The 26,867-nt window shown below is 32.0% G+C and overlaps 2 protein-coding genes and 1 long non-coding RNA gene across 3 annotated transcripts; 2 read left to right on the forward strand and 1 right to left on the reverse strand.

Moving 5' to 3' along the window:
- Positions 1–1,206: 1,206 nt before the first annotated feature.
- LOC120176800 lies at positions 1,207–23,218 on the reverse strand. The gene is made up of 3 exons (XR_005521353.1): positions 23,090–23,218; positions 7,821–7,830; positions 1,207–1,218 (listed from the first exon to the last, which is right to left on the reverse strand). It is a non-coding gene; the product is annotated as an uncharacterized LOC120176800 (long non-coding RNA).
- LOC120176798 (esterase CG5412-like) lies at positions 1,707–4,631 on the forward strand. The gene is made up of 6 exons (XM_039183131.1): positions 1,707–2,014; positions 2,126–2,224; positions 2,335–2,376; positions 2,643–2,772; positions 3,837–3,938; positions 4,452–4,631. Exons 1-6 carry the CDS (start codon positions 1,790–1,792, stop codon positions 4,475–4,477), a joined length of 624 nt encoding a protein of 207 aa, XP_039039062.1. The 5' UTR covers positions 1,707–1,789; the 3' UTR covers positions 4,478–4,631.
- Positions 20,453–26,867, forward strand: LOC120176797 (pyridoxine/pyridoxamine 5'-phosphate oxidase 1, chloroplastic-like). Its single transcript, XM_039183130.1, has 14 exons — positions 20,453–20,603; positions 20,693–20,875; positions 20,986–21,024; positions 21,463–21,630; positions 21,725–21,830; positions 22,283–22,449; positions 22,562–22,804; positions 22,932–23,020; positions 24,099–24,149; positions 24,236–24,326; positions 25,528–25,632; positions 25,769–25,839; positions 26,110–26,205; positions 26,639–26,867. Exons 1-14 carry the CDS (start codon positions 20,478–20,480, stop codon positions 26,703–26,705), a joined length of 1,602 nt encoding a protein of 533 aa, XP_039039061.1. The 5' UTR covers positions 20,453–20,477; the 3' UTR covers positions 26,706–26,867.

Genomic DNA, 26,867 nt, shown 5'->3' on the forward strand with positions numbered 1-26,867 from the left:
TCGTAAAGATGGAGTGGAAAACAATTTTTTTTATAAATCTAGTATAAGATAGTATTTGTCCAACGATATTCTTAACCTTTTTATATTAAAGGTCCGTACCTCTGGTATTTTTAGTGTTCAAACCTAAAACCTCAAAAAAAAACAACAGGAATTCATTTGTCAATGAGGTAGTTGGGGTTCGTACAGTGGAAAACAATTTAAATATAAAAACATATATATTAAATTTTATTACACACGAAGTAAATAAAATATTTTATATAACATATATAAATTTATTTAATAAGTTATTTTGAATGAAATGGTAATTGATTTATATTTGTAATTCATTATTTTAGTGTTCAATTTTTAATTTAATTTATTTATATAATATTTTAAAAATAATAGATAAAAATAGTTTTATGATAATATCACTATTAACATTTAAATAATAGATTTTCAATATTTTCAAAATTGATTTGATATTCAATTGTCTTTATGAAATTTAAATTATATTCAATTGTCTTGATTAATTAGTGATATTAACTCAATCACAATTTAAATTAATAATATATTTAGTGATTTTTAACTTGATTCGTGAAAATAAAAAAATGATTTTTTTATACAGATGATGAGGAACCAAACATAAACTAAGGGGTCATTTGTTTACTGTTGAATGTTGAACCGTTTAGCATTCAGCGTGTTTGATTTTCACCTCTGAATGAAACAACAAAACACTGCTGAATGATTCAACATTAAAGTACATTCTGAATCATTAAGCATCTGATATTTTACCATAATACCTATTTTTTCACATATCTTATTAAACAATTATATTTTATAATATAATAAATTATTATGAAAGTAAAAATGAAAATATTCATAATTTAGATTGTACATTCAGAACTATTATCAAACAATATGTCACATTCAGAGTCAATTCATACAGAGCCTTTGAATCATTCAGGTCATTGAATCATTTAGCGCTTAATCATTTTATTTTATCCTAAAAATTCCAGCAATTTATCATCGAATAGAAATTTATTAAGCCGTGACCATAAATTCCAACAAAGCATCGGAAATAATATATCCCAGTTTTGGCTATTATTCGCAAAGAAAAAACTTTAAAAATAAAGTAAAATATATTTTTGACCCCTAATTTTACCAATATAATTATTTTAGGCCTTAAAATTATATTACATTCGTTTTGGTCTATATTTTCGTTTTTTCTGCCTTTATTTTCTTTGATTTATTTGTTGTTTGGATTTTTTCTCTCTTAATAATTGAATTGTAATCTTTAAAAAACATAATCAATTAACTAAAATAATAATTTTTTATTAATATGAAGTAAGTATTAAATAATATTTGTTCAAAAATAACTCTCAACTATTTGACATTGAACGCTCAGACCCATAATATTTATGATGTCCGAATTCGAGATCTCAATAAATAACAACAATAATTGTACCACCGATATCGTTTGATTCATGCACTAAATTAATAATTGAGTTACCTAAAATGTAAATATACCTATAAAATTATACTACCAACTTTATAAAACGTCCATTTCATTGACTTAGCTTTCCACTAACCCCTTTTCCCAAATTATCATGTGATCCGTGAGATGTCGTATTCGCATAGCAGCCGTCAATCTACCGGCACTCGCACGCGTCAAGTCGTCTGCCCTTCTTCATTACATTCTCGACCTTAGCCTATAAACCTAGCAACCCATATTTGAATTCTCTGGTCAAAAGAAGGAAACTCAGTGTACACGTTTTTTTTTCTTCTTTTCGTTTTAAATCTGTGAAGGAAAATGGGAAGTGAAGCAGGGATTGTGAGGAAACCAAGATTTCTCGGCCTCCATGGATTTAGAACAACTGGAGCGATCCTCAAGAAACAGATAGACACCAAATGGCCTAAATCGGTATTGGATAAGATTGATATTGTTTACCCAGATGCGCCTTTCCCATCTCAGGGGAAATCCGAGGTTGAAGGGATCTTCGATCCTCCTTATTACGAGTGGTTTCAGTTCAATAAGGTAAAAATCAAATAACAATCACACGTTTTTTCCCCCTTAAATTTTCTTATTGTGAGTTTTTCAAATGAATACAAACATGGGTTTACCTTTCTTATTTTTTTGATATCGTAGGATTTTACGAGTTACACAAATTTCGACGAATGTCTTGCTTATATCGAAGATATCGTAATTAAACAAGGACCTTTCGATGGTCTCCTCGGATTTTCGCAGGTTTGTTCTGTTTGGTTGCCGAGAAATTTGAAGGAATCCTTTTATGTTCAATATATGTTCTATTCATCCAAACATCAAATTGTTTCTAATCTATTTGAATAATCATCTAGGGAGCCATCTTGTCGGGTGGGTTGCCGGGATTGCAAGCGAAGGTGCGTTGAAACTGCTCATTCTGTTTTTCAGTTTTATTTTTAATATTTAAAATTTCGGATCATTTTAAATATTATTTTTTATATTACTTTTTAATTTTGACTTTTCAAAGATAAATTGTATTTTTTTAAACATTTTTCTATATATATTTTTTAATTAATTTTTCTAAAAAATTAAATTTCAAATAAATAATTGTTTTTATTTAATATTTATAAGTCATTTTAATTTATATTTAATGAACGTGGGTGGCTTTGGGCCATTATTGCAGGGTGTGGCTCTTACAAAAGTTCCCAGGTTGAAGTATCTGATAATAGTTGGAGGGGCTAAATTCAGGAACGAATCGGTGACACAAAATGCTTATTCTTCCCCCATTCAGTGCCCATCTGTTCATTTTTTAGGTACAATAAATACCCTTTTACTCTTCTTATATCTTCTCCGGTCCTTTATTTCCCAAAAACTTCGGAAATTTAATTGCACTAAACGATGTTGATATTTTATAATAATATCTATTTAATTTTTCAATCTAGAAAAAAGTAATATACTAAATAGTTTTTTTAAATATTATAAAAGTAATTTACTAATTTAACAAAACTAAAATGATTTCAAATTTTAAAATTATACGTTTTTCGCGTGTTTATACATATATTGAAATGTATGCTGGTCGTATTTGTTTATGTTATGAAGAATCATAACTCATATTATATATGTGAATATGTTAAACATGTATGAACATAGTTTGCAAATAACAACAAAATATGATTGTGATCCATTTTCCTCATAGGTTGTATTGATTTATATCACATGTTTTAACTGTTTAATTGAATCTTTAAAGTTAGGTTTGGTTTTTGAGGCGGCTGTTGTTATAGATCATAAAAGGCTAAACTATACTGGTAGTTTCATTTGTTTTTTGTCTGATTGAATTTGATCATTGATTGCAAAATTAAGTGTGTTTGGTCCTTACATTATTATTTCGTTCGGTTTTAGTTCGGTCATTAATTTTCGTTAACCCCTTAACGAAAGTGTTACGTGGTAATTTAAATTTTTTAATTGTCATATAACACTTTTGTTAAGTGGTTAATGAAAATTAACGAAAAGGATTAAAACAGAACAAAGCGATAATGTAAGGAATCAAACACAATTTTAGAACCGATAGCCAAATTCTATTGGAACGAGAATAAATGTAACCATCATACAATTTATCCATCATAAAAATGCTAAAACAATTATATACAGTTAACCATAATTTAATTTGGTTGGTTTGTGTGAAAATTCAATAAATTAATTAATTTAAATCGTGTATTCAATTGCTTATTAGTTTGTTCTCTTTTTTTTTACTTTTTAATTTAAGTACTATATATTTTATATTAAAACCGATACCTATTTTTTAAAAATAAATTAAATATAATTTAATAATTAAACTTATTCTCAATTTTACAAACATATATGGTATATATGTATGCAGGGGAGACTGATTTCCTGAAACCTTACGGATTGGAGCTGTTGGAATCGTGTGTGGATCCTGTTGTCATTCAGCATCCAAAGGGTCACACTATTCCCAGATTTGGTAGGCTTTATATTTCTATTTTGATCCAGCCTTATACGGGAAATACTCACGTGCGGCGCCTAAGTATGCGGTTAAAATAAGGTGGTATCAATTTATTATTATTTTAAATAATAAAACCGGTAAAAAAATAATCGAAAACATCATTTTGTTGACCGATTATAATTACCTATATAGGTAAATTTGATAAAAAAAATTTGATTAAAAAATGATGTTTTAGGTAATATTTTATTGAAAATATCATTTTTTAACTGAATTTTTTTATCGTATTTATTTATATAGATAATTAGAATCGGTCAAAAATGATATTTTCGATTTTTTTTAATTTTATTATTTAAATAATAATAAAATCAATATCATCTTATTTTAATCATATACTAAGACGTCGTACAGCAGAACTGCCTGTCTTATACTCTTCGTCTAGAATTAATAATATATTCTATTATGTATCAATGTTACATCACCTGGCTTGTTAACGTGATTGATGAAATCTTTTTCTATTTAATAAATGTTCAGATGAAAAGGGATTAGAGATGATCTGAGCTTTCTGGTGAAGATTCAAGAAGATATTTTGTCTCAAAATCAAGGAAAGGATTTTTGCCATAAAGAGGAACAGAATAGCCTAGAAGCATAATATATAGTTAATATAGTATTACTGTATACATTAAAATATATTTAATAAATTTAGTTTAGCGTTATTGGAAATGTTGACTAATAATAATGTAATAAGTCTAAGTCATGAAGAAATATTAAAAAATTAAGCAACCGACAAACTTAACTTGTCGGTTCGTGTCGTTCCAAATTAAAAATGTATCGATCCAAAATGATATAACAGGTAAAACTATGACAAAATCGGTATTGAAATGATAAAACCGGTAAAGGGGTACCGGATATATTTAAAGTTTCGGTACTTTAATATAAGGATCGACATTTCGTTAATTTAAAAGAGAAGCAGTTTTAGCGCCTATAAAGTGTCGTTACTTTAAAAAAATGTATCGATTCACAACGATATAACAGGTAAAAATATGATAAAACAGGTATCAAAATGATGAAACCTGTAAAACGCTACCGGATATATTGAAAGTGTTGATACTTTATATAAGGATTGACACTTTGTGAATTTAAAAGAGAAGCAGTTTTAGAGCTTATAAAGTGTCGATACTTTAAAAAAAATGTATCTATCCACAACGATATAACAGGTAAAATTATGATAAAACCGGTATCAAAATGATAAAACCGGTAAAACGCTACCATATATATTGAAAGTGTCGATACTTTCGTAAGTACGTGTAATAAATTATCGATACTTTCAAAGAAATACGTAATTATCCTTCCGAAAGTATCGACACTTGACATAAAAGTATCGACACTTTTGTATTTGTATCGATTAAATATAAATAACATATACGATGAAAATATAAAGGCCATAGCTAAATATCCTCTGAAAATATATAGAACGGACGAGTTTTTGAAATCGAAGCGTAATTGTTGCTGCATTTCAGAAGGCGTTTCTAAAGCGAAGTTTGTTTGTTTGTTGTTGCAGTCGAATCGAAAAGTATGTTGTCGAAATCCTAGGTTTTTATTATTACAATAATCGCAAATAGGGTTTTTATGTGTTGTTTGGGGTTTTGGAGTAAAGAAGCATTTGAGACCGATTGCAGGTAGAAAGTGATATTCAAGGTAAAATATAAATGTCGATACTTTTATTAAATATTATAGGTAGAAAATGATATTATAGGTTGTATAAATGTGCCGATATATTTTGTAGTGGCCATTCAAATTCTTTTGAAGAAAATCGTTTTACCACAAGAGTATTTATCTATATTTGTATATTGAATAAAGTGTATGTAACAAAATAATTTGATTTGCGTAAACTGATATATGAAGGAAAAATGGAGTCAATGAGTTGGAAAATTGTTGGTTGCGCAGATGACTTTGAAATTGAGGCCAAGACTCGAAAGCAACCAAAGGGTGGATATATGTACTTCTAGTAAGTATCAATATCTTTTTGTTATTATTGTTGAAATGGTAATTGGATTAAAGTATCGATAAACTTTAAATTGATTACAAATTTTAAATGTTGACAGTATGGCCGAATGCAAAAGGATGAAGGAAGATGGCACACAGAGCGGTTCGGTATGTAAAATGAAATTGACATTGAGTATTATTTAGTGTTAATGTATTAATTAAGAAACGTTTATGTTTAATATTAGGTGACAAAAGATGTGAGGTCCAAATGGAATTCGATGAGTGATGCTGAAAAGGAACCTTACATCACACAGTCAAGGAATGATAGTAAAGAATACAAAGAACGGAGGAGAGCACATGAAAATAAGGTATTCATTAAACTTGTAAATACGTTGATACAAAATATATAAGAACTATAACATTATATATTGTTAAAAATGTAGGAAGTGTCGACAAGATGCAGCATTAAAAGGGTGAATTCATTAATTAAACACCTTAAGGAGAAGGGTCAGTTGAATGTGCTGGGAGAAATAGGTTTTGGATCATTGGTAGGAGTAAGGGATCGACCTATTCGGAGGGAATTGTGTCGATCCTTGATGGCGCAATTTGATGTCAGACAATGTATTGCTAAGTATGGTGATTTTTCATTTCCTCTCGGGATCTCATGTGTTGCAGCCGTATTGGGGGTAGAAAATGAAGGCAAAAGTGTTGTAGAAGTCTGTAAGAGTAAGGACTGGAAAGCACTTACCTCCAAATATGGTTTGAAGCAGAAGGTGACATATGTTGAAATTGAAGAGGAAATAAAAAGTGGATCTTACGGGGGGATGAGCTGAAGGCCAGAGTTCTATTATACCTTGTCGGTATCTTTCTTTCTCCAACGGGTGATACGTCAACGAACAAGGAATATATGAAGCTCATTTGCGATGAAGGCTTGAAGGGTGAATTCAATTGGGCTGAATATATCCATTCGAGATTGATTGAATCAATAATCACCTTTAAAAAGGGCAGCCAGAGATACCTCAAAGGGTGCATAGCAATCTTAGAGGTAAATGAGTTGAAGAACTTTTTTTGTGTTTTTATATAAAATGATAGTATAATTATTATATAAAAATATAAATTTATTATAAATGCAGGTTGCACTGTTCGATTTTTGGTCGGGCTGTGAGGCAGTGTCGGCTTATGAAAGAACCGGAGTGGCACGCATCCGTGCAAGGGGGAATGAAGAGGTGGTTAGAGTGATGGTGAAGTTGAAGTTGGATAGAGCGAAGAAGCAACAAAGGGTAATAAATGTAATTAAATAATATTAAGAATATAATCAATGTCTTAATATTGTAATTTAATTTTGAAGGTTATTGGCAAGGATGTAGAGGAGGTAGTGGAGGCAGAGGAGAAGAAATGAGAGATGGTTGTATTGGGGGATGACAGTGAGGGGTACGACGGTGAGGGAAAACAGAGTCGAAGAGAGTCGAAGATACACTTGAGAGAGTCGAAGATACACTTGAGAGGCATAAGGGGGTAGTGGAAGGAAAAATAGATGGAGTGGTGAAAGAAGTAGATGTGTTAAGGGGTGATCTTAAGATGGTGACGGGTGAAAAATTTGAGGGAGTGGTGAAGGAGGTTGTGAAATTGTGGAGTGAACTTACGATGGTGAAGGGGGTGGTTGATAAATACTTGGATGAAGGAGATCAATTGAAGGGTGAAATAAAAGAGATGAAGAGATATGTAGAGAAAAAATACGATGAACTGAAAAAATATGAAAAAGAAAAGAGGGAGGAGGAAGAAGAAGAGATGGAAGAAATGAGGAGGAAGGAAGTCGACGTCATTTATACACTGGAGGGTGTTATAGCAGCATATTTAGATTCGGAATGTCCTGCACCCCAGAAGAAGAAGCAGAAGGTAAGTTGAATAAAAGAAAACTTAATTTGATCTTTATTATATTGTTGTGACAAAAATTTGTATGCAAAATTGTAGGTTGAAAAAGCGGATATTCCAAGCGAAATTGATGACATCGAAGCTACAATTTGTGATTATTTATGGAATAGTGAGTTAGAATCGGGGTAAGTGAAATATATTGCTTTGTGAGTGATATTTAAATATTTCATGACAACATATTAATCCTAATGATTCATACAGATATTTTGTAATCTCAATGGGAAATCAATTCGCTACTGTATACGACGTTGCAACGTTGAAGCCTACGGAATGGGTTGGCGGTGTGGTAAGTAGAAAGTAGAAAATGTTAAAACTTATTGAATATGTTCTGATTGTGTAATTAATTTTGTTAGGTTATTGATTTGATCGCCTGGACAGTATGCTACGATTCTCAAAAGTCACTCCGGAGGATTGGCTACCTTCCATACCACTTAGCGGTGAGTTAAATTAATAAATGGAGATAAGTAGTGTTATAGACGGTAAATTAATAATGTTTGTTGCGTAATTGCAGTATCAGGCGTTGGATGCCAACAGAAAAGAAAGTGTTGAGAGTATTGCTACCTTCTGGGGTCCCATATTGGATAACTATGTGAAATTCACCGACTATGAGAAGGTAAGACACCATACCAATTGCAAATGATGTTTTCGGATATAGAATGTTGAATTTTGTCAAATTGGGTGTGAAATTTGTTGCAGATCATGATCACAATAAACTACCATAATTCACATTGGTATCTGTTGGTGTTGGATATGGTAGATCGTATTGCAACAATATATGATAGTATGTTTACATCTGTAGCAGCTAAACAGAGAGTGAAGGATGCTAAGAGATTGGTATGTATGTATGTATGAAAGGACATTATGTAAATTATAATGCATAATTTTTTGGATCATAACTTCTTTTTTAATGCAGATTAAAATATTAGATTTTTATAATAAGAAACGCATTTGGGTTGAATACTGTGGATCTCTAGGAAAGTTTCCCTTGAAAAATTTCAAATTTATCGAGTATAAGAAGAATAAGCAATTGAATGGGTATGAGATGTTATCATAAATAGAAAGCTTAATTTATGCAGGATTCATCATAATTGACATGTGTGGTTTTCAAATTTTGTAATAGACATGATTGTGGCATGTATGTGATGATGTGGATGGAATCGATCGGTTCTACAGGGGCAACTAGTGATTTTGTAGCTGGAAAGAAAAATTCGTTTGTGGTAAAATTGTTAAAATTCGTAGATTGAATGTTGTAGTTTACAATACTTAACGTTCTGACAATTTGAATATAGGTTGTTGGAGAGTGGGATCGATCGCGAATATTAAACGATCTCGTAAGCCACAATCAAAATCAACGAAGACAGGAGATAACAAAAGCTGCCATGAGACAAAAGAATAACAAAAGGGTGCAATGATGTAAATGTTAGGTTAATTTTGTGTAAGATTTATAATTTTGTATACGATTTATAATTTTGTATGTGAATGTAATTATGAATGAGATGAGAAAAGCTAGCAGTAGGTTGTTGTACATGTTTCTTATACACATTAAGAGTCATGTTGATACTTACGATATATGGAGATTGTTGTCTGTATTATACCAAATGTCATCATAATTGTCATCATGTGCGAGACTGAATAGCCATTCCATATTGAGGGTATGTACAATAACTACAAAATTAACTTTAAAGTAAAAGGTAAATTTACAATATGGCAAACAGGGTGCAACCATAAAGTGTCGATCCCAGAAACATCGAAACCCATAAGTATAATGTAATAGGTAATTTTTCAATCTAACCGGTATAAGTATACCAGTTTTATGAGAGATTAGGTGTAACATATGTATCGACACTTTTTAATTTTGTGTCGATACCATTGGTCCAGAATGAATGGCAAACAGGGTGCAACCATAAAGTGTCGATACATATATAAAAAGTGTCGATCCAGAAACATCGAAACCCATAAGTATAATGTAATAGGTAATTTTTCAATCTAACCGGTATAAGTATACCGGTTTTATGAGAGATTAGGTATATAATATGTATCGACACTTTTTAATTTTGTGTCGATACTATTGGTCCAGAATGAATGACAAACAGGGTGCAACCATAAAGTGTCGATCCATATATAAAAGGTGTCGATCACAGAAACATCGAAACCCATAAGTATAATGTAATAGGTAATTTTTCAATCTAACCGGTATAAGTGTACCGATTTTATAACAGATTAGGTATATAATATGTATCGACACTTTTTAATTTTGTGTCGATACTATTGGTCCAGAATGAATGGCAAACAGGGTGCAACCATAAAGTGTCGATCCATATATAAAAGGTGTCAATCCCAGAAACATCGAAACCCATAAGTATAATGTAATAGGTAATTTTTCAATCTAACCGGTATAAGTATACCAGTTTTATGAGAGAATAGGTGTAATATATGTATCGACACTTTTTAATTTTGTGTCGATACCATTGGTCCAGAATGAATGGAAAACAGGGTGCAACCATAAAGTGTCGATACATATATAAAAAGTGTCGATCCCAGAAACATCGAAACCCATAAGTATAATGTAATAGGTAATTTTTCAATCTAACCGGTATAAGTATATCGGTTTTATGAGAGATTAGGTATATAATATGTATCGACACTTTTTAATTTTGTGTCGATACTATTGGTCCAGAATGAATGGCAAACATGGTGCAACCATAAAGTGTCGATACATATATAAAAAGTGTCGATCCCAGAAACATCGAAACTCATAAGTATAATGTAATAGGTAATTTTTCAATCTAACCGGTATAAGTATACCGGTTTTATGAGAGATTAGGTATATAATATGTATCGACACTTTTTAATTTTGTGTCGATACTATTGGTCCAGAATGAATGGCAAACAGGGTGCAACCATAAAGTGTCGATCCATATATAAAAGGTGTCGATCCCAAAAACATCGAAACCCATAAGTATAATGTAATAGGTAATTTTTCAATCTAACCAGTATAAGTATACCGGTTTTATGAGAGAATAGGTGTAATATATGTATCGACACTTTTTAATTTTGTGTCGATACTATTGGTCCAGAATGAATGGCAAACAGGGTTCAACCATAAAGTGTCGATCCATATATAAAAAGTGTCGATCTTAGAAACATCGAAACCCATAAGTATAATGTAATAGGTAATTTTTCAATCTAACCGGTATAAGTATACCATTTTTATGAGATAATAGGTGTAATATATGTATCGACAGTTTTTAATTTTGTGTCGATACTAATTTAAATATCGAGTGTTTTCCCCCGTTCATTATATATAGTATACAAACTCTAAATCGACAAACCCTAAACCTAAAGACAAGCAGGCAGAAGAGAACTCTTCCTCTCCGAAAAATACTAGCGTTATCATAACAGTGACGATCAGATATTCAGGTAAATGTATCGATATTTTATGGGTTTGATTGATTTATATATTGGAGTTTTTTTCCTGAATGTGTTTGTGTTCCATTGTAATAGCATCCAACCAAAATGGCTCCAAAACGTCAGCGTCAGAAGCGTGGTCTTTCTCAATGCTCTTCTCAACCCAGTTCTTCTCAACCACATCCTCCTTTTGAAATAAACGATTCTTCTGAGGAAATCAGGTCCTTCGAAACTCTGAACTTTAGATCTAATATGGAGAAACAAAGATGGCAGACGAGTTTTAAAGTAAAGAAGATTCGTCCCGAACGTGTCATTGACCTGGGTTTCTTGTTTGATGATAAATATGCATTTAGTTTTAAATCCATATTTACATCTTGGTGTTGGCTTGAATTCCTTGGTGTAGAACCAAAATATTACCCTAAACTAGTTAGAGTCTTCTACAACAATGCTTCCTTACAGCACGAGCCTAATAAGACTAATATAATAGGAATTAATACACATGTCATGGGGAAGGATATATATATATCTCCAGAAACTATTGCGGAGGGTTTAGGTGTAGCGAATAAAGGGGATTCAGATGAAAATGATGTAGATTGGTCTACAATTAAACGGGTTGCTAGAAATAGCCCAATTCACCTAGATGTAGAGTCGAGAGTGTTCCACAAAATGCTCACATAGTATATCCGGCCTAGTGGGGGAAAACATTCAACTCTTCGAGACAGCGATTATTGGTGGATAGCAAAGTATAAATCCAAATCCAAAACGGCTCCAAACATTGCTAAACTCATATTTAATACAATTGTATATATGGTCACAAAGGGAGCAACAATTTCAACTTCACTACCATATGGATGTGTCATCACCCATCTGTTGAAGAAGAAAGAAATTGATTTTTCGCATGACACCCCTGTTCGATTAACCCGCAAGATTGACATGTTATTTATTAAAAAAGCGAGATATGATTTTGTTGAAAAACTCGGTTGGAAGCGTGTCAAGGAGGTCGGATTAGATCAAGAGAGGGAGGAAATGGACCCCATTGGCCATGAAGAAGAGCAACCAATTGGAGACGCAATGATGGAAGAAGCTCCAGAAGCTCCAGTTGCAGAGGATGTCACAATTAAGACCGTGATGGAATACATGGTCAATTTTCGGGAGCATATTGATTCCCTTGTGAGTGGAATGCGAGCCGATATTTCATCATTGTGCGATGAAGTCTCCATGTTGCGTGACGAATTACGTCAACGACATCAAACGAGTTAGGTAATTCATTATTTATGTTTCTAAACATTTACACGTTCTGAAATGTATTTTATTTTCTTTTAACAGATGTGGACAACCAAGCGATCAATGAAGATGAAGCTGACGATGAAGATAACGATGATGATGATCCAAACAAGTATATCGTGTCTGCAATGCCGCCTTCAAGAAAACTTTTAATTTTTGATCTCAATGGTGTCCTTGCCTATATCCCAAGACTTTCTGCAGGTTTTAATTATATTCTTTTGTATCCATTATTTTAACATATAAGCGTATAACTTTAATCTCATTTTCTTCATGTTGTAGATGTTGTCCTCATAACAGGATTATTTGAATTTATGCAATTTTGTGTCGACAATTTTGTTGTTGCCCTTTTGTCTTCAAAGATGAGGTTAGAACATGTTTGGAGCAATTGAATTACTGTAGTCAAAATCGTTAATATACATTTGAATGTTAACATTCAAACTTGATTACAATCTCAGGCATAACGTCGGCCGTGTACTTGAGAAACTACCTTTATTTTCTGAGCATTTTCTATTCGTTTGGGTAAGATGAATGTTATTACAGTTTGCTGACTTTTCGTTGTCTATGATTCCTACATATTTATGTTCGACTGTTTGTGAACAAGATCAAGCAAAATGCAAAACATACGATAATGTTACCTACAGTAAAGATCTCAATGATGTTTGGAACGTGTGTCCTGATTTTAACGAGCTAAATACACTTTTGGTCGATGATTCAGCGGAAAAAATGATTTATAATCCGGTAAGTTGCATTTATGCAATATGGTTTTCCAGTTGAACAGGTGTTCAGACATTGATTATTTTAACAACTTATGTGTTTATTTAGAAATACAATTACATATGTCCACATACCTTTGACGCTGCTTCCCATTCGAACGACAATGCTCTAGGTATGACACAAATTTATTCATGCTTATGCGAATGTAGTTAATTGTTAGTAAAATTGCACATCATTAGTTTGATAATTGAAATTATTTATGTATGTCCTCAGAAAAAGGCGGAAACATACGAGAGTATTTGGAAAATTTGTTGAAGGCCCCTAATGTTCCGGACTTCGTTAGAAATAACCTTTTTTCATCGGATTAATTTCGTTTGTCGGTACATTATTTGAACATTGTTGTGTATGTATCTTTTGGTTTGATTATATTGTGTGTATATTTTCATTAATTATTCCATATTTGCTTCTCTGTATACATATACATTTGAGGATTGTTGAAATAGCAATATTAGTTATTAATGTATTTTACATCTGCTTGCAAATGTATCGAAACACATTATTAAAGAATTGTTTTCCATGATATCCACGACAAAGTTTTCATACTTAGAAATATCAGTATATTTATAATCGTTTTCTATAATGTATCCAAACTTAAAGCCTCCATAAAGTGTCGATCAATATATAAAAAGTAACGACCCCAAAAACATCGAAACCGATAATTATATTGTAATGGGTAAATTTTCAATATACCCCAAAAAATATCATCATAAAGTGTCGATACCTTTTCAAAAAGTGTCGATTGAAAAAACATCGGAACCCATAATTATAATGTAATAGGTAATTTTGTAATATAACCGGTATAGATATATCGGTTTTATGAGAGAATAGGTCTACAACCTATATCGATACTTTTTAATATTGTGTCGCTAATTTATGTCCAGAATGGATGAAAAAAGTGTCGATACCTTTTCAAAAAGTGTCGATTGAAAAAACATCGGAACCCATAATTATAATGTAATTGATAATTTTGTAATATAACCGGTATAGATATACCGGTTTTATGAGAGAATAGGTCTACAACCTATATCGACACTTTTTAATATTGTGTCGCTATTTTATGTCCAGAATGGATGAAAAAAGTGTCGATACATTTTCAAAAAGTGTCGATTGAAAAAACATCGGAACCCATAATTATAATGTAATAGGTAATTTTGTAATATAATCGGTATAGATATACCAGTTTTATGAGAGAATAGGTCTACAACCTATATCGACACTTTTTAATATTGTGTCGCAACTTTATGTCCAGAATGGATGAAAAAAGTGTCGATACCTTTTCAAAAAGTGTCGATTGAAAAAACATCGGAACCCATAATTATAATGTAATAGGTAATTTTGTAATATAACCGGTATAAATATACCGGTTTTATGAGAGAATAGGTCTACAACCTATATCGACACTTTTTAATATTGTGTCCATACTTTTAAGTAACGCGGGTTTTCTTCCTTCATTCAATATTTATATGTACATGTTTCTTATACACAATAGGAGTCATGTTGATACTTACGATATATGGAGATCGTTGTCATTCCATTTCGTCTTCAAAAAAATCAGTTGATGTAGGCTGTGTGCTTGTACTCAAACTGAGCTTGACTTGAGGACATGTTAGTTTGTTATGTCCCTCACCGTTGTAGTACCCACATCGCCTAATTTTCTTCTCGACCTTGTTCTTCGGCACTTCTTTTCGCTTGCATTATTTTCGTTGAGGGTCACGAACGTTGTTTACTACAATGCTCTGGTTGACTGAATCATTCAAACCAAACGAGTTTTCTAATTCTTCTATTAGTTTTTTCATCTCATCTCTTGCGTTTTTGAAAGACTCGTCTGTCTTTGATGCAATGTAGCATAACCTACTTGACGTTGAACGTAGAGCAGCAAACCTTGCCATTTGCATCACTTCTGGAGACACATTCATGTCAACATATCTGGGTGCAGAAACCTTCGCATCATTAGTCCACCTACTTTGAATCAAAGTCCCGGGAAAATATGTGTAATCCAAGTACTTCAAAATGTGAAGTTGATGGCGACACGGAAGTCTAACGGTCTCGAATTTTTTGCATGAGCAAATTAGAGTTTTCGTACGAGAATCAAAACTAATTTCAAATTTCCTATTTTTTCTGCGTACTTTGACAAAATATAATGTTGACATTCATCTAATAAGGACTTAATCTCTGTCTCAATCCGGTACAATGTCTCCCGTATAAGTTCATATTAGAACGCACGAAAAGATTCGCGGGTAAAAATCGCAGCGGCATGGCTTTCAAGGTCGACCAGTTTTGTGATCTGGAAGGGCTTCGTATGGGAACTTAAGTAATCCGCTTTCAACTCGTTCATACGCATTCTACTAATTCCATCTTCAATTGCACGAACAACATCTAAATATGTCTTCTTGTGTTTCAGTGCAATCGCTAGTAAAGCATTCATAGACTCGCACCTTTGTGTTGAGCGAATATTGGCAAAGAAATGACCGGATAGATATGCTTGTGCCCATAAGTGTCGTGTATTTCCCTTCTCAATCACCCATGGATGCTTTTGGACGTTGAATTCTGAAACAACCGAACGCCATTGAATATCAAATTCCTCGGTTGTCCACCAGGAAGCCATGCATTTTGATAATGCTGCTGTAAACTTTGGGTCACCAATGTTAGCTTGTGCATTGCGAGAAATATGCCAATTACATAATTTGTGCTTAGTATAAGGGATAACAGATTTGATAGCCCTCTGTATTGCCCTATCCTCATCAGTGACAACTGAAATAGGTGATTTATTCATCATGGCTTCTAAAAAATTCTGTTGCGCCCACTCGAAAGATTGAGACGTCTCGTCAGCGATTATGATAGTGGCAAACACAATTGTGTTATGGTGATGATTGACGCCAACAATAGGCATAATTGGTCGACCATACAAATTATCTTTGTACGTTGTGTCGAATGCAATTACATCACCGAAGCATGTGTAATCCGATCTTGATGTAGAATCTGACCAAATAAGATTATACAATGCCCCCGATTCGTCTACCGAGTATGTCATAAAAAACCCGAGATCATCATGTTTCTTATAATCAAAGTAGGCAATAAGCACATTCACATCCCCATCGACGATTTCCTTTTCTTTTACCTCTTTGAAGTGCATTGTAGAGGTCTTTATGTGTAAATCCAACATTATGATAACCCCCTGCCTGCTGCGTTAAATAGTTCATTACTTGTGACGTGCCAACACCGACCTCTTTCAATGTTGTTGCCTCATCGATATCAGCCTTACTTACAGCTCTATTAGAACGCATAAATGGTGTCATAGTAGGTGTGCACAATGCATGATTATGTTTCTGATCAGACTTACTTATAACCCACTGATCGTTTGTATTTGTTGCTGTAACTAAGACTCTAGTCTTACATCCTGTTCTTGTGACTGGCGTATGAGCACGTTGACGATCAACAATATTGACTTTTGATACTCGAAACCCTTCTTTAGAACAACAAAATTCTTGTGTCTTCACATTCCCTTCCACGTCAAGCAGTATTGTTCTCTTACGTGCACTAAACCCATGTTCCTGTACGAATCCATTGTAAAAGTACCAAGCTTGATCACGTGAACAGAAGTGCTGACCAACCAATCTGTCAGATTCATCAACATTATGTACTTCATGGCATTCCTCGGTTGGCTTAACATTGTCTACATCAGTATGATCTATGGCAAAAATTTTGTTGTGCAAGTTCAGTGGTCCCGGAGTTGATGGAGATGTAAGCAAAGGTTCATTTTGAACATGTTTCAGTCGTGCTGCTTTAATAGGATGTGGTCTTGGTAGTGGTAGTTAAAGGGTGGGTACAACATTAAATTCGTAGTACATATTTAGGTATGTACAATAACTTCCTAAATATGTGTCAATACATTTTCTACAAGTATCGACCAAAAAAACATCAAAACCAATAATTATAATGTAATAGGTAAATTAACATATCAGGTAAATTTTACCATTTTTTCATAATGTTACCTTATATGTTGAAAGTATTGATCCTTTTTATAAAAATGATCGATACTTTACAATATAATAGGTAAAAATATGATGTAATAGGTAGCGCTTATATTGTAAAGTATCTATCATTTTTATAAAAGTGTCCATACTTATTTCACTGTGGAAAATATTAATTTAAGGTTATCTTTTGAGTGAGTTTTAAGATATATCAATTTAGTAATTATACGCGTCTAATGATTTATTTTTTATGTTACGATATATATTATTATTAAATTAAAAACAATAAACATATATATTACATATTTATTATTATATTTTGTTAATATTGTTAAATTTAAATTCTAAATAATATTTTATAAAATATCAAAACAATCAAATATTTTTTTATGTAAATGAAATTATTAAATTAATATTGTAGGTGGAAAACATGAAACACTATTAAAAAAATTGAAACATAAATTACATACCTTTAAAAAAAGTATAGATCCTTTTTATAAAAAATATGGACACTTTCAACATATCAGGTAAATTTTACCTTTTTATCATAATGTTACCTGATATGTTGAAAGTATATATAAAAAGGATCGATACTGTACAATATAATAGATAAAAATATGATGTAATAGGTAGCGCTTATATAATGTAATAGGTAGCGCTTATATTGTAAAGTATCTATCCTTTTTATAAAAGTGTACATACTTATTTCACTGTGGAAAACATTAATTTAAGGTTATCTTTTGAGTGAGTTTTAAGATATCAATTTAGTAATTATACGTATCTAATGATTTATTTTTTATGTTACGGTATATATTATTATTAAATTAAAAACAATAAACATATATATTACATATGTATTATTATCTTTGGTTAATATTGTTAAATTTAAATTCTAAATAATATTTTATAAAATATCAAAATAATCAAATAATTTTTTTGTTTAAATGAAATTATTAAATTAATATTGTAGGTGGAAAACATGAAACACTGTTAAAAAAGGATTAAAACATAAATTACATAACTTTAAAAAAAGTATCGATCCTTTTTATAAAAAGTATGGACACTTTCAACATATCAGGTAAATGTTACATTTTTTAAAAGAGAAGAAGTTATAGCGCCAATAAAGTGTCGATACTTTATAAAAATATATCGATCCATAATAATATAACAAGTAAAAATATGACAAAACCGGTCTCGAAATGAAAAAACAGGTAAAGCGCTACCGGTTATGTTGAAAGTGTCGATAATTTATTATACGTATCGACACTTTTGGAATTTAAAAGAGAAGAAGTTATAGCGTCAATAAAGTGTCGATACTTTATAAAAATATATCGATCCATAAAATATAACATGTAAAAATATGACAAAATCAATCTATAAATGACAAAAGGTAAACGCATATAGTGTCAATACATTTATAAAAAGTATCGATCTAAAAAATATCGAGACCGATAATTATAATGTAATAGGTAAATTTGCAATGTTACCGGTATAAATATATCGGTTTACTTATAAAATAGGTCAATATAAGCGTTACCTATTACATTATATAAACGCTACCTAATATGTTATTGTACTTGATAATATTTCCGGTTAAATACCTATTTTATTATATAAGCGATATCTATTACATTATATAAGCGTTCCCTAATATGTTATTGTACTTAATAATATTTCCGATTAAATAATATAATATAACCGGTCTAAATTTTAACCGATCACTTATTTAACCGATCACATCGTATATTAACCGTTTTTTAGGCACTGCACACCTGAACTACCCTTTACAAATAGGCAATAACGTAATCTATCATCCTATCTAATAAATTTCTGTACTATTTTATTTTAATTAGTTTATTAATAAATTAAATATATTAATAATTAGATCTATTGAAATGTAATATTATAGACTTAAAAAAAAGTTAAATATTCGAATTCTGATGATTGTAAATTGAGCGAGTTGAATTAGGAGGATCGTCTCATAATGGACTTCAATTAAATTTAATTTGAATTAATTAATCAATAGATTAGATATTAATAATTAATTTAAAAGTAAATTAAATATTGATGATTATAAAAAATTATTAGATTAAAATTAGCTTTTTTTTTCTTCAATTTCGCTATGAGTTTTATATATTATCAAAGATGTTAAGATTTAGATTTTAGAGGGCATCCCAGTTTGTACCTTTGAGTGAGGGTATTTCAGTATTTAAATCAATAGGATAGAACCTATAATCAGAAACAACTTAAACGACACATGGTTATTTATGGGTTTAATAAGCGTAAAATTCACCCTTTCCCCCAAAAAAAGATACAGAGATAAATCTAATGGAAACTGTTTATGAATATGACCTGATGATAATTTTAGAAATATTTTAATTTTTTGTCTAAATTTAAATTAGATTGAATTTTATATTTTTATTATTTAAACAAGTCATTTAAATTTTATTTAAATTTAATAATCATTAATGAATTAAATAAAATCATATCAATTGAAATTAAAAATAGTTTGATCTATGTATCCATATCCAAGTAAAAGAAAATTTTTAATGTCACAATAATTTGATGGCGGATAATTAAATTTAAATATACTTACATATAATTGTATAGATATCTATCAAAAGATTTTTATGATTAAAAATAACATGTACGCTTATTGTGGTTTAAGAGTAACTTGACATACTTATCTATCAAATTATTTTAGTAATTAAAGAAAATAAAGATATTTTTTAGAGGTTTTGAGTTTGAGTAGCGACAAATGTAGAAGGAGTCTATATTCATTGTTAATTAATAGAAAAAATTCTAAAAAGATAATACATTCTAATTACCCCAAACTAATCATAAAAATTATATAAATATATATACGTATGACCGATCATTATAGCTTACGAGTAAATTAAATTAATTACACTTTTTAATTCTTAAGACATGAAATTATAGTGATAAAATTATATAACTTTAAAATTTTAAATAATATAAGTTTATAATTTATACTATTAGACATGAAAAAATATTTGGATTCTCACGTGTAATTATTTCATGGAATTACATAGTGATAAACACATTCACATTAATATAATTTCTCATATTTTTTTATTAAGATATCAAAAAATAAATCTTAAAATAATATTGAATTATTATTATTATTATTCTAACTCCTAAATAAAAAGCAAGTGTTAAAAGATAAGAGAAGAAAAAAATAACAATGAGGAGAGTGTTGGGCAATAGCAGAAAGTTGATATGCTCGCTTCTCGGCCAAGCACCGGTCTCTCTAGCATATTATAAGAGCTCTCATTCCAAACCATCCACTCCTCTCAGTCGATTCTCTTCAGTTAAACCTTGTCATTCTCTCCATATCTTTAATTCTCCTTCTTCCCCTCAGTTCATCTAGTTTAAAGCTAAGTTTGTTTTGATTTACAGAGTTTTCTGGCTCCCATTTCGATCTCAGCAATCCGAGTGTTTTGTTCGAAGTCCGGTGAAGTGGGATCAATGGCTTCTTCGGTTCAAAATCTGGGTTCTATTTCGTACCTCGCGCAACGAGAAGCTACTGAGGTTGATGAGACTCTCATGGGTCCTCTTGGATTTAGTGTCGATCAGCTTATGGTTAGTTAAGCGTTTTTGTTTCTTAAATTTACGTTGCGTCGTTATCTATTTATTTCTTTTGGGTTTTTGTTTGAAAGCTTGAATGGTTACAGTTTATGTGATTTTTCCAGGAATTGGCTGGTTTAAGCGTTGCCACATCGATTGCTGAGGTAATGTCTATTATCATTATTTTCATTTCGTTTTTTGATTTTTCTCGGTTTCTATATGCTAATTGAATTCATACAACAATCCATATTTTTTGAGTTTATCTGAGTTTGCTGAGCATGTTTCTGACCTGGCATTGAATTGATTTCTCCTAGGATGTCAAATACTCGAATATTTATTGTCCAGTTGACAATTATGATGGAATTGTATAAGATTATACCCCTTTTTTCAGTGTGGAACTGCAAAAAGGATATTTTCTTGTTGCCAAATTCCTATTTTTTGTTTAAGATTTTTGCTTAACTTGTGTCTGACATGACAGTGAATTGGTTTCTCCTAGGCTGTAAACACAAATATTTTTGTTCAGTTGAGAATTCTCGAGGTTGTGTAAGTTTATACCTTTTTTCCCAGTGTGCAATTTCAAAAGGAGCTTTTTCTTGTTGCAGGTTTATAAACCAAGTGAATATAATCGTGTTCTTGCTATTTGCGGTCCGGGAAACAATGGAGGTGATGGTCTGGTTGCTGCCCGTCATTTTTATCACTTTGGGTATAAACCGTTTGTTTGTTATCCTAAGCGAACTCAGAAACCCCTTTATTCTGGTCTTGTCACTCAGGTATGGTACTAGATTTCTGGTTGTAAATTTAATGTTATTGAACTTTGAACAATATGGTTTATTTGAGTTGTTCTTCGATCTTCTGGTTCTGTAGCTGGAATCTCTGCCAATCCCTTTCCTGTCGGTCGATGAGCTGCCTGTGGACTTGTCAAAGGACTTTGACATTCTTGTAGATGCTATGTTCGGCTTTTCTTTTCATGGTAAATACTTGATAATTGTGCTATTTTATTCTTATATATATATTTTTTCAACTTCATGTTTACATATGTTCTTTGTTACGCCACGACAATATTTTGATCTCGTGCTACTTTGATTCTCCTATTCATCCCCATTTATTTTGTATTATAGTGTAAGATCTTATTTCTTATTACCACTACCAGAAATTTTGTATTGTTCTTTAATGCAAAATAATTTGTACATATCTCAATTTTCTTTAATGAACAAGTCTATACAATCTGTGCTCCTGTCAGTATCGCTTATTTAGTGGTGCTATCAGATCGTGTCTTTATATCACATTTCTTTCGGTTAGTTTTAGACTTGTAGTTCACTCATTTTGTTTATCTTATATGTGTGTATATCTTTTCATAATTCTTGTTAGATTTTCAGTAACTACTTATTTCATCCTCTAAATTCATCATTTTTAATCTTTCAGGAGCACCAAGGCCACCTTTCGACGAACTGATCCAGAAGCTGGTTAATTTACATAGTTATCAACGAGTGCAACAAAAATCCCCTGTTATTGTGTCTGTAGATATTCCATCCGGATGGCATGTTGAAGAGGGTGACGTTGGTGGTGAAGGAATTAAACCTGACATGTTGGTATGTCTTTTTTTCTGCCTTTGATTCTTCAAAAACTTCTTGTTGTTTAAACTCACACATAGGCACCCCTTTATATCAAATATCAAAATAATGCAATTTTCTAATTTCAAAGGTTTCTTTGACTGCTCCAAAACTATGTGCAAAGAAATTTTCCGGACCTCATCACTTTCTGGGTGGTAGATTTGTCCCACCAACTATTGCAGAAAAGTATAAGCTTTGCCTTCCCCAATATCCTGGAACATCTATGTGTGTTCGCATAGGAAAGCCTCCACAAATTGACATAGCAGCACTCCGAGAGAATTATATATCTCCAGAGTTCCTTGAGGAGCATGTGGAGGCTAATCCCTTGGATCAGGTACGGATTCAAGACAAACATGCTATTTACTCATTTAGTTTATTTGAAAAACCTTTTGTTTTCATTCGTATTTTCTCACAATAATTTATAGCATTTATTTCTTTCAAAATGTAAATTTGTCTTACAGTTTCGCAAATGGTTTGATGACGCGGTGGCTGCAGGCCTAAAGGAACCAAATGCTATGGCATTGTCGACAGCTGGAAAAGATGGAAAACTGTAAGCTTCTGGTTCTTCTGCAATCATTCTGCTTTACTAGTGCACGTTTTGTTTTTCTTTTCACTAAACTCCTTGAAGGTATAAAATATGACAATTTGGATTCTTGCTGCTATTGTAAGGTTAAATATTATCAAGAAATAAGCACTTTTTTTAGACTTGTTGTTATCTAATGGAGGCACTCGTTTCCGCTTCAGGCATGGATCCACAATAGGAGAAATGTGGGCACTTGCTCCCAATGGGATCCTTGAGAAAATCTGGGAACTGACTAAGAAGTGCCTAAACATTTTGAAGAATTTTGCTTTTTCTTCTACTAAATATGATATTCATGCTTATTATTTGAGGTATTTATTAGAATATTCCTTAGAATTTTTATTGCTATTAGCCAAACCAGAGTTTTAAATATTAATGTGAATTTCAAGAAGTGTCTCTGGTGTAAGTATCACATATTAAACTGCCCAAATAGTGGAAAAAATGGACCAAGATAGTAATTTTTGTACTTATGAATATATAGACTAAAGTAAGGTTTAGTATTACTAATTGGCACTATATTCATTGAAGTAACTTCAGTAATGAAGAATCACTAGCTTAACTGATTGAATTACTTATAATGAATAGTCTCGACTCTATGCTGTAAGAAAACATATGTTGAGTAGAAAACATTTATGCTTAACATTATGAAAATATGTTGAAAGCAAGTGAAAGAATTTGTTTTTACAAAATATGAGCTTGGTTAATCTTATATCCCAGAGTTTCCTTAAGTTTAGTAAAATTGTATTTCTTATGAAACTGGAAATGAAAATCCTTTAGGTTGTGAATGTTTTTTGCTTCTTCCATCTAGATTTTGTTAAAATTTTGTGTATGCCTGTAGTTAATGTAATTTTACGAGTGCTAGACTGTTAGTCATCTTCATCGGATTCTGCCATTCTTCATTTGGTTTAAACCAATGACGGCCTTGTCTAGTTTCATCTTGAAATAATGTAATTATTTACACACTAATAGCATTATTTGGTACTTACATTTTAATGTTAATTGGCCGACTGTTTCTCATCTTTTTTTACCATCTTACCTTCTGCTGCAGCTCATCGAGAATGGTATTGCTAAAAGGAGTGGACAAGGGTGGTTTTGTCTGGTTAGTATTCCTTCGTCATTGTCATGTAAAAATCTTGTTACAGATTGTTGGGTGATATTTCTTACCTTTTTTTTTACTTTAAGCAGGTACACCAATTATGAAAGTCGGAAGGCGCGTGAATTATCAGAAAATCCTCACGCAGCACTTCTTTTCTACTGGGATGGGCTTAACCGACAGGTAGTACTTCAGATTCTGGCTTGAGCTTTTCCATTACGAAAATGTTGATGTTATAATGATATTTATTAAAAATTTCTCGTAAAGATGATTCTTTGCAAAAGCATGGTTCATATTCGATCATATAACTAACATTTGTATCACTGCATGCTAAAACTGAAATTGTTGATTTATCATTCTGATGCCAGTTTCTTTGTCGTTTCTTTTTCTACCCTTGTTTTGTTTTATGGGAAACTTCCTGAATGAATATTGAACAATTTTAAATATTTCTTTTAACATAATTCTCATTAGGATTCAGAATGGTTCATGCGAACCATTGAACTATTTTATATGCATATTCTATTTATTTTCAATACTGAAGTTTCTTGTGGTGAATATGGATGTTTTATCCCCATTTGCAACCGGCTTCTGTTTACCGTTGATTTTTTGTTTCAAGAAGCAGGACAATTCCATTGCTATCTCTTCATTTTTCTCTAAGTACTCATTCCACTACATGGTTGGATATCAGTATGGAGAAATGACCCTTGAAGGACACCAGATATATGGAAAACTTACAAAAAAAGAGCGTCAGATACATGTGCATGCATATGCAACTCTCACTCCGAGTCCAAGTAGTATAGGGACAACTAACAAGTGTAAAGTTGAACTGAAGTAGTAATTACCTGTGAATTCTGGGTATTGATTCTTTAGACTTTTGTTCAGTGTTGTAGAGTGGACAGTAATCATCATTCATCAAAATAATATGGTGGATGGTGAGTTTAGGTAAAACGGTTTAGTACTTATGCACAAGACTTTTTCTTTGTGTGTTTTGAGAAAGAGAGGGAGAGAGAAGTCAGTGAATGGTGAGCTAGATGATAGTTGTTTTCTACTCGCGCAAAGGTGCCTTCCCAAGGGATTGAAAAATTGTTGAACAGTACGAGATCCTGCTATTGCATGGTGGTTGCTACTTCTGAATTCTGATCATGCATGCCAACCCAAAGACACAACTAACAGCTACTTTAATGCATTGAAATGTTTCGGTGTCATGAGAAAATTGTTTTTGACCTTTAGACTTGTAACTTGATTCATTGAACTCTCAATTTCTGATATAGTATTGAAGTTTGCTGCAATGCGGAACAAATTCTGATTAAGTAGTAAAAACTTGTATCATGTTGATATGTTTCCATGATGAAGATTCATGGGCTATAATGAACTCTGATTTCAGGTAAGAGTGGAAGGATCTGTTCAGAAAGTTTCTGATGAGGAATCAGAGCAATATTTTCACAGTCGTCCTCGAGGAAGTCAAATCGGAGCAATAGTAAGCAAGCAGGTCTGTGACTTAACATTCTCTAAGATGTTTGGAAACGTGGATCATATGTCCATAGCCTTTTATTGCCATTAATATCAATTAGAAATAAAAAATGATCAGTTTAATAAGAAATTAAGTTCCTGATTTCTTGTTTCAGAGTACTGTAGTTCCTGGACGCCATGTACTACACCAGCAATACAAAGAACTAGAAGAAAAATACTCCAAGGAGTAAGTTTTTGGGTTTTCAAGGTTTGACCATAATAATTTTATTTTGTGCCAAATTCTTCTATAAACAGTTGTGCTACGTGTGGTTTTATTGGCTTGATTTCTGTGAATCTCTTTCCCAGTGAAGTGCCTGATCTGTTTACTTCTATCTTCAATCATGATCTAGAGTCTCGATCCAATATGTTCATCATCTCAAATGACCACTGATATGGAAAAGATTTCATTGGGTGGAAACGGAGAACGAAAGATCCCTTATGATTTTTCTTTATGCAGGGTTATGATTCCTAAGCCTAAACACTGGGGAGGATACAGACTTCAACCAAACCGTTTCGAGTTTTGGCAAGGACAGATGTCCCGATTGCATGACAGGTTGTTTACTTCCATTGTCTTTTGCTATAGTGCATAGAAAGAGAACTTTATCACTCAAAGCTCTTCCCGGACCACCCCCAGTTCCCATCCGAACACAACTTATGTTGTTCTGGCTCCATTTTTCTTTAAGTACCCATATCCAACACCCCTATCTTTCCGTATCCGGATATGGATATGGGAATACGATCCTCTAAGCCCTCCCCTTCAAATATGTGGAAAACCTTGAAAAAAAATGAATATACCCGACACATATAATCCGAGTACCATGGCATACAACACCCTCATCTCTAAAAAATGTGACAAGGAGTAACAGAAGTCTATATTTGTGCTAAAAATGTGAATTTTATACTAGATCTACCTTTCACTTCAGGCAATTGTTGATTAAATTTCAAATGAAAGTTGGTGTTGATAATAATGTGTGGTATTTTGGCAGGTTGGAATACTCCCCTCAAGAGATAGATGGAAAACGAGTTTGGAAAATTGTTCGTTTGGCCCCCTGAGATGGTATCATCACACTCAAGTTCATTGTGGTTTTCACAAAGCTTGCTGCTTAAGAATATGTATTCTGTGTGGCAATCTGAGGGGTGTGTGTGACATTTTACAATACAGTATTGACTCATAAATACCAGAAAGATGGAAACTTAATTTGGGTTTTGAAGATA

This window comes from Hibiscus syriacus, unplaced genomic scaffold (genome assembly GCF_006381635.1).
Source record: "Hibiscus syriacus cultivar Baekdansim isolate YM2019G1 unplaced genomic scaffold, ASM638163v2 tig00112254_pilon, whole genome shotgun sequence".
Lineage (NCBI taxonomy): Eukaryota > Viridiplantae > Streptophyta > Magnoliopsida > Malvales > Malvaceae > Hibiscus > Hibiscus syriacus.

Excerpts from the sequence above, each read along its gene's own strand:
- LOC120176798 (XM_039183131.1), top strand. The coding sequence starts at position 1,790 with ATGGGAAGTGAAGCAGGGATTGTGAGGAAACCAAGATTTCTCGGCCTC. Across the intron at positions 2,015-2,125 it reads AGTGGTTTCAGTTCAATAAG|GATTTTACGAGTTACACAAA; the intron begins GTAAAAATCAAA and ends TTGATATCGTAG. Across the intron at positions 2,225-2,334 it reads GTCTCCTCGGATTTTCGCAG|GGAGCCATCTTGTCGGGTGG; the intron begins GTTTGTTCTGTT and ends ATAATCATCTAG.
- LOC120176797 (XM_039183130.1), top strand. The coding sequence starts at position 20,478 with ATGAGGAGAGTGTTGGGCAATAGCAGAAAGTTGATATGCTCGCTTCTC. Across the intron at positions 20,876-20,985 it reads TTAGTGTCGATCAGCTTATG|GAATTGGCTGGTTTAAGCGT; the intron begins GTTAGTTAAGCG and ends TGATTTTTCCAG. Across the intron at positions 23,021-24,098 it reads GCTGGAAAAGATGGAAAACT|CTCATCGAGAATGGTATTGC; the intron begins GTAAGCTTCTGG and ends CTTCTGCTGCAG.